Genomic DNA, 14,983 nt, shown 5'->3' with positions numbered 1-14,983 from the left:
TAACTTAAGCAGTCGCCTTATTTGGAAAGCCTTGCTGGGGGCTCCTTAAGTAGCTACCAAGGCAGCAGAGCCACTGCAACCTTACGGCCTCCTTGTTTAATTACGTTAACACTGGCAACTGGCCAAAACCACCTGGGACGGTCCAATAGGAGAGCCAAATCGGACGACCTTGGTCCTGAGCTTCAGTCCCTTGGCAGAGGGGACTCTGCTCCACAGGGGTGTGCGTGCTAGACGAGTTCCCCGTGGGAAGCTGACCTCACTCTCCGCGGAGTGGGAACCCTGCCCCTGATGCCGGTGCCTGCTACCCAGAGAATTACTGCCACATCCTCCCCGACTTCCAGCCTGAGGCCTCTCCCCAGACCACTTCTCCTGCCCCGCAGTCGGGGCACCGGCTCAGCCTGGCCAGTCCTCCCAGCCTGCCGAGCTCTTTCCTAGCCTCAGCCAACGTGCCACTTGGAAGGACACCAGCCCGTCCTTGGGGGGGCCAGCGGGTGCGGTAGGAAGCAGCGATGACCACCTCTTCCTTCCGCCCGCGCTAGTCCTCCACGTCGGCCACAGCGTCGTCCTCGGACGCTCCAGCCCCGGACCGCGCGCCGCCCCCGAAGTGCGCAAAAACCAGCGCGGGGGGATGGGGAGGCGGTCGCCGCCACACACGACGACCACCGCCAGCCCGTGCCAGTCCCCGCCTCGGCGGGGTGACACCGGCTGCAGCAGGGCGGGGCCCGGCCGGGACGGCAGGCGGCCAGCAGGCCTGCCAGGGCCAGCAGTAAGGGGCCCACGCCGGAAGTGCGGCCTTGGGAGGCCCGGACGCGGCGTGGCCTCTCTAGGCGCGGTGGAGCCCGCGTCTCTCGGTGGCTCCGGAGCGCGAGTCTCAGGCGTCAGTCAGGAGAAAGGCGCCGGGCAGGGAAGGCGGGGCCCGCGGCGGACTGGGAAGTGTCGCGCTCTAGGAGTGGTTGCCTGGGAGGCGTGGGCGGGGAGCCCTGGGAGGCGGGGCGCTCCGGGATTGGCGGGTGCGCAGACGGGGCGGGGTGTCCCCTTTGTCTGAGTGAGGTGCGGGCGGCCGCTTCTGCGCGTGAGGCTGCGACAGGGACGGTGAGTCGGGGCGCGGGCAGCACAGGGAACCTCTGCTCGCGCGGCGGGGGGCCGGGACCCTCCTCGCGGCCGGGCGCTTCCCACAAGCGCCCGCTGCCCTCTCCAGGCGCACTCCGAGCCCCGCCCCACTCTCGCCTCCGCCGGGCCCTCCCTCCCCGCTCCCGCGAAAGGCGAGCCCTGCCCAGCGGGTGGTCCTCGACCCCGCGAGCTCCAGCCTCTCGCGGCGCCCGGGGGAGGGCCGGGGTCGCGGGACCGCTGTCCGCGGGGGTCGCTCTCAGCGTCCCGGCGGCCTTGGCGTCTCTCTGGGAAAAGTGCTTCCTCCCGAGTTCCCCTCCCGCCTCCATTTTCCATCGAGGCTCGTTTCCCGGTTACTTTGTAAAAGCCCTTTTTCGTGAGCGCGACCAGCCTTTCCCAGAGTCCGCGGGTGTCTGCCTGCTGGAAGCTTGCCGGGGCGCTTCAGCGGGAGACGGCGTGCCGCCTTTTCAGCCGAGCCCTCGGTGTGCGCTGCCCTTGGCGTTTCCTTTCTCATCAGCTCGGTTCTTTAACCTACGTGTCTTCTCAAATTGTCATTTGACTCCGGTTATGGTGTTTTGTTCCGTTTTGAGATGGAAGATTTCGAGTGTTTAATGGTCAGATACTTACCCTCGAGGCTTTTGGCTTTGTGCTGTGTTTTAAAGGGCTTTCCCTATTCCAAGATTAGTTTTTAAATAAATTCTTGTTTTTCTCTGGTACTTGTGAAATGTTGGCTCCATCTGGAATCATTTTGGTGTGGGGCAAGTTGGGAATCCAGCTTATTTCTGACACAACCTACTGAATAATTCATTTCTCCATTGATTTGGAAAATCACCTTTGTCACGTGTTAAGTTCTCCCAAGTCTTGGGCCCATTTCTGGGATTCGTGGTGCTTTGATGTGCAAAGGTTTTGATTTTCATGCGGCAGATCTGTGGATCTCTGCACCCCAGACTTTATTCAGGTTCTTTTTATGATGTAATTTAAAAATTTATCTCTTATTCATTCATTAGCCGAATGCTTTCAGTATATGATATGAAATGATCTCATTTTTTTCCTGTCTTTTGTTTTTTGTTTTTTTGTCGTATTTTTTTAATCTCTGCTTTTGCTTAGCTTTCTGGGAGATAAGTTGAGCCTTGTGCAAAGATCTAAGTTTAGACCCCTTGTCCAAGTGCCGGTTACTGGACCATCTTCCCCGGGATCCGTTTGTTTATAGACGTGGCCCTGCTCTGCCCCTTCTAGTCCAGGCCCGCTTGGCTCTCGGCACCACGGCTTTGTGGATACAGTGGGCAGAATTAGCATCACATTTCTAAGGTTTATTTTAACCTTGTTTCTTGTTGCCATCTGTGAGTAGAACCTTTTTCGCTGTGTATTTCCCGACTCCGTGTTGCTGGTGTGTAGGAAAGCTATCCGCGTGGATGCATGTTTGTGATCGTTTACTTCCGAAGGTTGCAGGGTTGCGCTTTGGGCTTAACGGGTGGCTCAGAAGTGCCTCTTTGGAAGGTGATTCCACCCTGGAGGGTGGGGCTCCGTGGAGATAAAGAAGGAGGGGGCAGGCCTTCCAGCAGGAAAACCTGGGGGTGAGGACGGTGAGGATGAGGGGGGCGACTCTGGGACTGGGAGTGTGCCTGTCATGCCTGTCACTGTGGGCGGGGTCTTTGGAAGGAAGGCTCTTTTACATCAAGATCATCAGCAGTTCCAGCAAGAGCGGATAAGTTACTAAAGCTTAGCTTACAAAACAAAATAATAACAAACGTTAAGTCCTAAGCTCTTTGCGTCTCTGCAGTCCCGTTTTTACTTCCTGTCCCTTAGTCACCGCCCGAGCCAGACCTCACTCGGAGGTCTCACTGCAGTGTGGCCACTGCTGCAGGGAATGTTGGCCTGTTCTGGTTTGTTTGGGTTATTCCTTGGCGGGAGTTCCAAAAAACGAAATTCCTGCATCTGGAGAATGACGGTGACCCGTGGGTGGGTGGGTGGGTCACTGTTGTGGGCACCCCCGGGGCGGGTACTTTTTGTACTTGCCGCTGTGTTGGGGGCGGCGTTGCCTCCTTAGGCAGCTCCTCAGAGCCAGTTCTGACCCTTGGTGGTGGTGATTCCGGCTCTGGGGACCATCTAAACAGGACTTGCCCTGCCCACCTGTTCGCCCTTCCTGACGCCTGGAGCTCTGGGCATCGCGGCGGGGGTGGCCTGGTAAAAGCCAGGTTCAGTGCCCAGGTGGCTGTGTCCTGCCTGTGGTGTCTGTTAGCAGCCTGCAGTGCTTTTTGCACGTCTTTGCATCTGGCACAGACTTGTTCCAGGAGACCCAGACCTTATCTACCAAAGGGCAAAAAAAATGAAAAACTAGTTAGTAGCACTTTTTAAATTTGTTTTCTTTATTTTTTATCAGGATGTAAGTGTCTTATTCCATTTGTGCTGCTACAACAAAGCACCACACACAGGGCAGCCTATAAAAACAACAGACATTGATTTCTCACAGTGAGGAGGCCGGATGTCCGAGGTCAGGGGGTCAGCAGGGGCGGGTGAGGCCCTCTTCCTGGCTGCAGACTTCCTGTGTCCTCCCGTGGAGGAAGGGGCAAGGGAGCTCTGTGGGGTCTCTTATCAGGGGGACTCCACCTTCATGACCGAAGCACTCCCAAAGGCCCCACCTCATAACACCCTCACATTGGGCATTAGGATTTCAACACAGACATATACATTTGGGGGACACGGACATTCAGACCAGAGCAACAAGCATACTTCAGGATACTTCACACTTTTTCCCTTTGGCAGTTTGCAGAGGTCATCCTAGGCAGAGGTCATCCTAGGCAGAGGCCTTTTGCTTTTGTGCTTCTCTGGGACTCACCGCAGGTGGGAATCTTGTCGCCTTCTCCCTCTCCGCCCCTCTGTGCCTCAGGCCCGCTGGGTTTGAGTTAATCCCATCGGGCGGCGACGTGAGGCTTAGTCAAGTGCTCTCACCTGAGAGGAGGTGTGTCATCTCTCTGTCTTACTGGTGTGGACAAGGGCTCACACCCCCTCGTGGCCCTGAGGTCATTGTGAAACAGGAGCATCGTGGACACACCCCATATCCCATCCACCGGGTGCAGTCTGAGTCGTGGTCTTAGCAGGTGCCGGACTGGTGTGTGGAAGGACTGTGGCTTTGGCAGCGGCACCATCCTGAAGCCTCTGCTTCTGAAGCCACACGACTCACGTGGGATTCGAGCTCAGGGGATGAGCCTCGAGCTTACTTTTAATTGAAACCACACACCTAGGCTCAGGACTTAATGAAGCTCAGGCTGTGTATGTCGGCGGTCCCTAACCTTTTTGGCACCAGGAGCCGGTTTCGTGGGAGACAGTTTTTCCACGGACAGGGTGGGGGGGTGGTTCAGGCGGTAACGCCAGCGATGGGGAGAGGCAGGTGATGCTGTGCGACCCGGTCCGGTACCCGTCTGCGGCCTGGGGGTTGGGGACCCCTGCTCTATGTCTCAGCGCAGAAGGAATTCATAGTAAGAGGCAAAGTGATGGGTGAGAAGTGGAATTATTTAGAGAGGTACGCATTCCTCAGAAAGTGGTCCGTCTCAAAAGGAGAGAGCGGCCCTGGAATACGGGGTGGTTACTTTTTATGGGCCGGCTAGTTTCATAGGCTAACTAGTAGGAGGGTTGTTCCAGCTTTTTCAGGGGAAGGGCAGGGGTCTCGGAACTGTGGGGCCCGTGGGTGTGTCATTTAGCTGATGTACTACAGTGAGCATATAATGAGGCTCTGGGGGGCGAGTCTTGCGCCGTCTTGGGCGTGGTTGGTTCTAACCAGTTTTTGTCATATCTGACATCTGTGTGTTCTTTAAGGATTGTGCTCTGCCCCCTCCCCTCCTGGTCTCTCGTCCCTCCCAGGAGGGTGTGCACTGCCTACGGATGTATCTGCTGCATCTAAATATACCAGGTGACTTTCCCGCCTGAGAAAGAGCCTATCAGAAACTCCGCTTCCCCATTGCTGCCGGCAGCAGATGTTCACCTTGCACTTGTTGCTGTTCTGAAGCGGGGAGTGTGGTCTCATTGCTCCTGTAATTTCATACACTTATTCAGCAAACATTGAGCCACTGGCTGCTCTGCTGGGGCAGGAAGGGGGGTGTGAGAGCGACGAGGCAGAGGACCTCGGTGAGAGGAGGGGCCTCGGCGACAGGGTGACGTGGCCAAGCACCAGCCGAGGGGCAGGAGCCACCCCAGCCAAGGGGCGGCCCGGGCAGGGTTGAGCACCCCAGGAACGGTGTAGGGACGGGCTGGGGGTGGCCTTGGAGCCGAGAACAGTCACTGTGTTCCCATGGGGGGGGCAGGACAGGACAGTGCTGCCGCGGCCCAGGTTCTGGATCTGTGCGGCGGGAAGCAGCTCAGGTCACAGGCACGGGCTCGGGCAGGAGCTGGCCTGGCCCAAGGCCTCGTGGCCGGCCACCAGCACCCACTGGGGAGGCTGTGAATGGGGCGCCTGTGGCCGGGTATGGTCAGCCCGTAGTGCAAATGACTGTCCACCTCTGCTGGGTTCCCAGAGGACCAGAGCTGTGCCGTTAACAAAGGTCGGTACCCGTTTTCGGGTGAATTCTGGGGTACTTTTATTCACTCCTTGAATTCTAATCGAAGACTCCGGTTGAAATTCTAATTAGAGTCGTGTTGCCTTTACACGCACAGACACGCACGCACACACGTTTTGGGGGAGTGGGCATTTCTGGTGGACGGAGGGGTGGGCGGTGAGGGCCAGCCTCTCTCCGCCAAGGCTTCTGCTCCCCAGAGGCAGCCACGGTCAGGAGTTCAGTGTGTATTTTCCTGAAAGTTGTGGTAAACGTACTCATCCACTGGACGTTTCACAAAGAAAGTGAGGTGGGGGCTCCCTGACATGCTCCCCCAGAGGCCCACAGTGTGAGGTGAGGCGTCCTGCTTGGTGAGCTGCCTGCCTGAGGGGGCTGACCTCATTCTTGCGTCGTTTTTCCCCGAGCAATCTGCCTGCTGGGCTTCTGTGTCCCTGTTGCGGACCCGCCTCGGCCTCCAGGTGATGTCAGCCCCATCGCCCTGCCAGGGGAGCTCTTGGTCCCCACTTCTGTGTGGCAGTTGGGGGGTGACAGATAGCTTACTTGGCCTGGCATTTCCCCAGAACCTGCCCACCGGCGGGCCTCCCTGTCAGGTGCTCAAACCAAATCCCTGGGTCACTCTGGACTCCCACCAGAACCCAACCCCCGCTGGAGCTGCCACCGGGGCAGAACCAGGCGTGGCCAGGGCATCGGTGGGCCACAGGAGGGCCTGGCATGGGGTCCCCACAGGAGTGTGGCCCTGGCAGGACTGTGCACGCCCAGCCTCTCTGGAGGCAGCCAGGCCCGGTGCCTCCCTGGATGACAGCTTGGCTCCTGTGAGGACGCGCTCACCCGGGCCTGTGCGTGCACTGCAGGCTGTGCCAGGTGAGCTGGGCAGACGGCCCACTGCCCTAGGGGTGCACGGCGTCCCCAGGTGTCTCAGGTGGGACCTTCCTGGGCCCGAGAGCTCGGGGTCCATCTGTGCAGCTCTGGGACTGGAGTCAGAGTTCACGGGGGGCCCAGCTGGGCCCGTCATGTGCTCCCTGCTCTTCCTCAGTCCCACAGGCTCCTCCGATTTCCATCTTCCTCAGATACCCCAGGGATCAGGTGATGGCAGCGGCCAGGCTCCTGCCGCCACCGGCGGTGCCCCAGGTGAGTTACCCCGAGGCCCGCGCAGCGCCACGCCGGGGGCTCCTGGTGGCAGCCTAAGCATCACTGCATTCTGGATGCTGCAGCCCCTTCCTGTCGCTGCCCCGCATCCCTGAGCCTGTCCCCACACCCCCATGCTGCTTGCACCCACCTCATCTCGGATGGAGACACTCAGTCGACCTGCAGCAGCCCCTGTCATTCCAGGCCAAGGTGACCTTCGAGGACGTGGCCGTGCTCCTCTCCCAGGAGGAGTGGGACCGCCTGGGCCCTGCTCAGCGGGGCCTCTACCGACATGTGATGATGGAAACCTACGGGAACGTGGTCTCCGTGGGTAAGGCCCCTCTGCAGACCTCGTCTGTCTGTGTGCTCTGCCCAGGGCGGGGTTAGGGTGCTCACAGATGCTGTGTAGACAAAAGGCCTTCCCTCCCCATGAGCAGGAATTCCAGGATCCAAGCCCGAGGTGATCTCGCAGCTGGAGCGAGGAGAGGAGCCGTGGGTCCTGGACAAACAGGGAAATGAGGGGCGCCGGGGCCTGGGCACTGGCCGCTCAGGTGAGTGGGGAGCCGCCTTCCTGCACCAAGGGCTGAGCACCTGCGAGTGCTGATGGGAGGTGGCCAGAGTGGCTTCCTCCTGGGGTCTGATTTGGCAGAGGGACCCTGCGGGCAGGTGGGGCCAGGCAGGGAGTGAGCACAGAGGCGAGTGCAGCCTGGTGGTGGGTTGGGCCCAGGCAGAGCAGGGAGAGCACCCATGGTGACCGGGCCCCTGCCGGTCCCCGTTCTGATGGGACATCTAGAGTTTGAGGGATACCTGGTTGGTTGAGGGAAGAAGGAAGCACCCTCAGTGTAGAAGGGAAGTTTCTTAACCTGGTAGGTAGTGGGGCCGGGGCTATTTGAGATGGGGAGCCTACCATCCACGGCCACGTGGCGCCGTCCGGCCGTCCCACCCAGAATAAGGCAGGACAGACGGAACACAGCAACAAGGTTGAAGCTACAGAACTGGAAAGAAGTCGTTGAAAATCATATGATTTTCTCTTGTAAGATTGACTAGAATTCACAAGAGAGTTTGCTAGGTACAGAATCAGTTTTATTTCTATTTATCAACACCAAAGGTATGATTTTTTTTTCTAGTTTTATTGAGATATAATTGACATGACATTACAAGTTTAAGGTGTAGAGCATAATGATTTGACTTAAATATATTGTGAAATAATAACCACCATGAGTTTAGGTAACATCCACCATCTCATATAGGTACAACAGCAAAAGAGAAAAAAACTTTTTTAAAAATGTGATTTTCTTAAAGATAACATTTACAGCAGCATCAGAGAGGTGATGTGTCCAGTAGTTAATCTAACAGACGAAGTACCAGACTTTATGGAGGAAAGTGTAGAAGGGAGGGTGCTGGCAGATGCGTCCAGTCCTGAGGGCAGTGGCCAGCAGTTGCTTTAGGGCGGGGTGGGGGTGGGCGACATCCAGTGAAGGACAAGGATAGGAGTCTCAGGGAACCTCAGCCAGCCTGCCCTGCAGGACGTGGCCCCTCTGGCTGTGAGGACAGCACGGCACCAATCCCATGGCTGCTCCACTCCAGGTCTCTAGGTACTGTGTGGAGGGACACCAGGTGTTACAGACAGCCCGCCTCTTACTGACCCGCAGAATCAGGTATCCTCAGAGGAACAGTGACTTCACTGGACCCGGAGGAATGCGATTTTCCAGGGAATGTAGAAAAGGCACAGCATCATGTTGAGCAAATCTTTGACTGCAGCTGCAGGGGGCAAGAAAACAGCTGCCCCCAACCAGACCTGGGTCCCTGGTGGACCAGCTGTGCTTTCACCTGATGGAGGTCTTAAGACGAGTGCCCTTCAGATCTGATGCCAAAGAGACCGCCGTTCTCCAAGAGCATGGTGGGTTGGAGAGAGAAGCTTTCGCACAGAAGCACCTGCTCACTCTGGCCCCCACCCGCAGGCCCCAGAGGACGGGGTCTGAGAGATGAGGGGTGTGCACAGAGCAGGAGCTGCCTGCTGCAGCCCGGGCCGCCACCATGTGCCTCAGCCTCGCCCGGCGGCTCCTCAAAGGGAGGAGCGTGTGCGCCTGCCTGGCCCTGCTGTCTTAACCCAATGAATTGCACTTCCGTCTTGTAACAGCAAATGAGAGGATTTTCCACTCTTGGGAGAGGCATTGGTTTTGTTGTCCCTTCAACTCTCTGTCCTTCTGCAGACAACTTCACGTATGGCCACATGACAGCTTGTGTGCGACAAGACAGCACGTCCTGTCCCTGGGGTGAGTGTGTCTCTTCTTTTCGATCCAGTACAGAATCCCTGACGTGTCTGGCTCGTGGTTCACAGAACACGAGGAGGTTCCCAGGCTGCTGTGATGCAGCGTGTGTGTTCTCATTACACAGCACACACAGTCTCTACAGAGTGCCGGTGGGGGGTTAAATTAAAGAACTGGTTTCGGTGGACTTGCTTTTCCCCCTTATTTGTCTTGTTGTTGCTGTACACTTGAAACAACGATGAAGCTGCCATCCTGAGAGTGTGGGGCAAGAGGCGGCCCATCCCCGCATTCACGGCAGCCTGGGTCTGTGCACTGTGTTTGTGCCATGGATGATGGAGGGCGTTACCTCCTGAAATGTTCAATTATTCTTCACCATTAAAGTCGTCTTTCTTGTCTTGTTACTCTGGCATCAGGCCAGAAGCCACCCATTCAGGAAGCTTCAAACATTAGAAATGATACTTTTCCATGCAAATGAGTAAGTATTTCTTTGACCTACCAGCTTTACTCTGTGATGATGAGGCTCATAAGTGAAAAAAAAAGAACGAAAACTTGTTTTCCGCTTAAAAAAAAACATAGTATAAGTTTTTAAGAACATGTAAAAATCTTATTAAACAGATGACAGTGAATTCAGATATTTAAATGAAGAACCTATCGAATACCGTTACCATTTATGAGTACAGTGCACACTTAATAAATAAATTGCTCTGAAGAGAATAAAATATGAAGAAACACCCAATAAGAAAAATGGGCACAAAACTTGAACAGGTTCTAATAGAAGAGAACCAACGGAGAGGCCAGATGGGAGGGTGGCAGCCGCCTGCAAGCCAACAGAAGGGGCCTCAGAATGAAATCTACCTTGCTGGCACCTTGATCTTGGGCTTCCCAGCCTCCTGTTGTTTGAGCCCCCCAGTCTATGATATTTTGTGAGGACACCAAGCCAACTAAGATAGCCCCAGGATCCCTGCCCTCTGATCCCTGCTATACATGCCCTGCATAATCCGCAGGACTGTGGTTATGTGTTTTATGATTAGGTTATGTGAAATGGCACTGTTGCCTTTAAGGAACAGAGAATGCTCTAAATCTGGGTCTGGAGGTCAGAGACAAGTCAAATTCAAAGCAGGAGGAGGGAATTCCCTGGCAGTCCAGTGGTTAGGACTCAGCACTTTCACTGCCTTGGCCCAGGTTCAGTCCCTGGTCAGGGAACTAAGATCCCACAAGCTGCTCTGTGTGGCCAAAAATAAATTTATTAATTAAAAAAAATTTTTTTAAAGCAGATGGATTTGATGCATCATTGCTGCCTTAAAGATGCAGGTAGGAGCAGAGAGTGACCCCCAGGCAGCATCCAGCAGGGAAATGGTCGCCTCGGCCCTGCAGCTCCAAGGAGCTAAATGCTGCCAACAATAAAAAAGAGCTGAGCCTTCACACAGGATTTCAGACTGGCTGACACTTTAGCTCAGCCTTGTGATACCCTGAGCAGAGAATCCATCCCCGCCATACAGAATCGTGGCCTACAGAACTGTAAGCTAATAAATACAGTTCCCAGTGCTCACACAAGGCTGGGAACACTGTCTCTTCCCACCAGCAAGAGTGGAAAACCTTGTAACTCACAAGGCATCATCAGGTAGAGTACTGAGTAGGGTCTTGCCTCACTAATTGGGGGGAAATAACCTTAAACACTGCCCTGGTCAGACTGAACAGAGTTGAAAGGCAAGAACCATACAGTTTCCAAGTAACTTAGCCACATATTAGAACAAAGCTCAATAATGTTTATAAAAATTCAGAAGTATCCAGCACCAAGCAAGGGAAATCCATGATGTCCAGCATCTAACCAGAGATAACAAGAAGCAAGAAAATACAGCCATGGTTAGAAGAAGAACCAGTCAAGTGAAACTGACCAGAAATGACAGGGATGATAGAATTGGGAGACAAGGATATTAAAACAGAATAAATTCCATATGTTCAGGGAGCTACAGGAAATAGTGTATTAGGTAGAGGCATGGAAGATTATTTTTTTTAAACCCAAATTTAATTTCTAAAGATGAAAACAACGATGAGATGAAAAATTCACTGAGTAAAATTAGTGGCAGATTAAACATTGCAGAAGAAAGGATTAGTGAACTTGAAAACAAAGGCATGGAAACTTTTGAAAAGGAAACAAGACAAAGGCTAAAAAAGATTGAAGAATATCGGTGAGCTGTGGGAGAACCTGAAATAGCCTGATATATATCATTGATGGGAACAAAGCAGGAAAAATATTTGAAGAAGTGACAGTTGAAGTTTTTCCAAATTTGATGAAAATTATAAACTCAGAAATCTAAGAAGCTCAAGGGACCCTATGCATAATAAACATGAATAAAATTACACTAAACCACATCATGATTAAATGTTGACAGCTGGTGACAGAGAACATTTTAAAGGCAGCCAGAGAAAAAGACACATCGCATAGAGAGAAGCAGGGGCCAAAGGCAGACTGACTGACAGACTGTACTTCCTTCCTTCCTTCCTTCCTTCCTCCCTCCCTCCCTCCCTCCCTCCCTCCCCTCCCTTCCCTCCCTTCCCTCCCTTCCCTTTCTTTCAATATTTATTTATTTATTTGCACCAGGTCTTAGTTGTGGCTTGCCAGCTCCTTGGTTGCAGCTTGCCAGCTCCTTAGTTGCAGCACATGGGCTCCTTAGTTGTGGCATGCGTGTGGGATCTAGTTCCCTGATCAGGGATTGAACCCAGGCCCCCTGCATTGGGAGCGTGGAGTCTTACCAACTGTGCAGGCGGCCACTTTCTTGCTGTGTGTTCACTTGACTCTCTGTGCCTGAGGAGACATAAGGACACTGTTCTCATCACTGTGGCCTGCCCTGATGACCTCAACTAGCCCTAAGCACTTCCCAAATGCCCCACCTCCAAATACCATCACACTGGGGGTTAAGGCTTCAGAATACGAATTTGGGAGGACACAAATTTTCAGTCCTTAACAACTTCCCTGTTCCTTCTTCCCCAATTTTATGATACTGTCCTAAGTTTTATATATGTTGTAAAACCACAATACGTAACTACTGTTTTTGCTTTAGACAGTTGCCTTTTAGAGTGACTTAGCAAACTTTTTCGTAGTCTTTTATATTTACCTTCATTTTAACCATTTCCAAAAACCGTCATTTCTTTGTGCGATTCCAAGTTTCTGTCAGGTATATTTTTTCCCCATGAAGAACTTCCTTTAACATTAATGTGGATTTCATGGTTGGAAACTCTGTCCATTGGTTTCTTTCTTTTCAAAAAATTATCTTTTTTTTTTGAAAGGTATTTTTTGCTGGGCACAGAGTTGTAAATTCACAAGTGTTTTCCTCTCAGCACTCGAAGGATGTCCGTGCATTGTCTTCTGACGTGAAGGTTTCTGATGACGAGTCTGCTGTATTTCTTACTTTCGTTACTCTGTGTTCTCTGTGGTTTTTTTTCCCTGTAGCTGCGTCTAAGATTTTTCTCCTTCTCTTTGGTTTTTAGGAGTTTGAATAGGAAACATGTTTATGTTTCTTTGATCTTGGATCTGTGTTTTGATATCATCCGTTATTGTTGGAAAAATCCCAGCCATTATCTTTTCAGATGTTTTACTTCCTTGTCCTCTGTCTTCTCCTGGGATTCTAACAACGTGCAAGTTGGGCTGTTCAGTATTGACCCACAGCTCTGTTTAGTGTTGTTTTTATTGTTTACTGTTCATTTTTCTCTTTGTGTTTCAGTTTGAATAATTTCTGTTGACCTATTTATAAGCTCCCTGGTCGTTTCCTCAGCTGAGTTGAGTCTAATGAGGAGCACATCAAAGGCATCCTTTACCTCTGTCGCTGTGTCTTGTGTCTGATCATGCAGGTCGTTCCAACACACGGGTCACCTCTGAGCCTGGCGTATTGCCACTTAGTGTCTTGATTGTGTGTGTGTGTGTGTGTGTGCACGCATGTGCGTGCACTCACACAACCTTTTCTTTTTTGGTATCTCTTACTTTTTTATTGAATGTCAGCCATCACTCATGGGACAGCGAAAGAGGCAAACTGTCTGTCTGGAAGCACAGCCTCTCCTGCTCAACTTAGTGTGAAAGGCAGAGTCAGTTCAGTCAGGAGCTGGGCTGGGTTCTTTTGTGCCCATAGTTGCCTTCAGGGCGCCACCAGATGCAGATTCCACAGGCACTTCCTCATGCAGGGCGGGGGGCGCTCAGTCTCCCGTGTGTCTCTGTACCTCAGAGGCTTCCTCCACCCGCAGTAGCCTGCTGTGGCTTGTTGCTCAGCACTTGTTAGACTTGGGGAAGCAGGGATGGAGCCACCCCTGCTGTCCTGGTCGGTCCTTGGGCTCAGCCCTCCCCCAGCTGAAGGAGGTTCTAACTGTCTGGGCCCAGGGTCGTTTCCTGCCCCTTGCCCACCCCCACCCCCCAAGCACAGGGTAGTCTTCCCTTCCCCCAGCCCTGATTTTCATCTGTCCCCAGAGTGTCAAGTTTGCTTACCCTCCCCCAGTGACTCACAACTTTTGTTCTGTAGAGAAGGCTCCCCCCTCTTTCAGACCTGAACCCCCAAGGGAGGCTCCCTGTGCTACTACCCCCAGGGGCGGTCCATGGAGCTGCACCCTCGTGTCCATGCTCCCAGGGGCTCTTTGTCAATCTGTTGAAGTTTTAGCTGGAGTCTCCGAGCCTCTTGTGTGGTGGCCCTGCCTTCCATCTTCCTCTCACCCTCCCTTCAGCCGTGGGCCACCCCACACACCTGTCTCCAAGCACCTGTATTTCCCTAGATTTCAGCTCAGTTGGTTATTATTGTGACATTAGTTCTGTGATGGATTCAGAAAAGTTAAGATTTTGTAGATTGTCTGGCTTTTTCTTGCTGTCGGGGTGGAAGAGATGCTCTTTCCAGGTTTCTAGCCCCTGGGGGAAAGCCGTTAACAAAATGATATAATAATACGTGTTGTCTTAAATAATATAATAATGACATCAATGGTAGAAGAACATGGGAATCACAGCTGGATTGGTCAGTGCAGTCACGAGACTTTGCCATATTGAGGTTGTGTTCTTCTGAGGGTCCCGGGGAGGGGCCCCCACTGCCTCTGATGAAGAGGCAGTGCTTGGAAGCAGAGGGCGGTGACTGTTTGGCAACAGGAACAAGGGCTTGGACACTGGGGTTGGAAGAGGAAGAGAAGAACAGAAGAGGGGCTTCCCTGGCGGTCCAGTGGTTAAGACTCCGCGCTTCCAATGCGGGGGGTGCAGGTTTGATCCCTGGCCAGGGAACTAAGATCCCACGTGGCACATGGTGCGGCCAGAAAACAAGGGAATCAGAAGAGAGGCGTGGGTCCTGAAGGCCCCCGGCTGCAGGGGGAGGAGCCAGGCTCCCTTCTGGACTTTGGATGTGGATGTGCTGGTGGCCCCTCCAGATGAAGCGGCCTGGCTGCAGGCAGACACCCACCTGAGCCCTGGAGAGCAGTGTGGGTGGGGAAGCCAGGATGTCCCCGTGTCGGGGGCAGCTGAAGCTCGGGGTGGGGCCCCAGCCTCTACACCACTGTGGGGGCCCCTCGCCCTCAGTGTGACTTCTTTAAGGAGCTTTGGGTAAGTCTCCCCAGCCCTGGTCCTGCCTCTTCCGAGATGACCCTCTGCTGAGGGTTTGCTGCAGTCGGGCTGCCACCATCCTTTTTTTTTTTTTTTTAATGTTTTTTGGGGTTTTTTTAAATAAATTTATTTTATTACTTTTTGTGTGTGTGTGTGGTATGCGGGCCTCTCACTGTTGTGGCCTCTCCCGTTGCAGAGCACAGGCTCCAGATGCACAGGCTCAGCGGCCATGGCTCACGGGCCCAGCCGCTCCGCAGCATGTGGGATCTTCCCGGACCGGGGCACGAACCCGTGTCCCCTGCATCGGCAGGCGGACTCCCAACCACTGCGCCACCAGGGAAGCCCATTTATGTTTACTTTTGACTGCGTTGGGT

General features: G+C 53.5%; 1 protein-coding gene across 6 annotated transcripts in view; it reads left to right on the top strand.

Moving 5' to 3' along the window:
• The first annotated feature begins 583 nt into the window (after positions 1–583).
• Positions 584–14,983, top strand: part of ZNF250 (zinc finger protein 250) — a 22,201-nt gene continuing 7,801 nt past the window's right edge. Inside the window, exons 1-6 of one of the 6 annotated variants that reach the window (XM_033419705.2) lie at positions 3,076–5,642; positions 6,287–6,515; positions 6,722–6,782; positions 6,984–7,110; positions 7,217–7,330; positions 8,993–9,055. In XM_033419705.2, the coding sequence (XP_033275596.1) occupies positions 6,741–6,782; positions 6,984–7,110; positions 7,217–7,330; positions 8,993–9,055 (346 nt within the window). In that variant the 5' untranslated portion in view covers positions 3,076–5,642; positions 6,287–6,515; positions 6,722–6,740. The other 5 variants (XM_033419703.2, XM_033419706.2, XM_033419704.2 and 2 more) reach the window with 5 other exon arrangements.

Source organism: Orcinus orca, chromosome 17 (genome assembly GCF_937001465.1).
Source record: "Orcinus orca chromosome 17, mOrcOrc1.1, whole genome shotgun sequence".
In the NCBI taxonomy this organism is placed as follows: domain Eukaryota; kingdom Metazoa; phylum Chordata; class Mammalia; order Artiodactyla; family Delphinidae; genus Orcinus; species Orcinus orca.
Note: the sequence above shows the minus strand (reverse complement) of the source record. Positions and strands in the feature narration are given on the sequence as shown.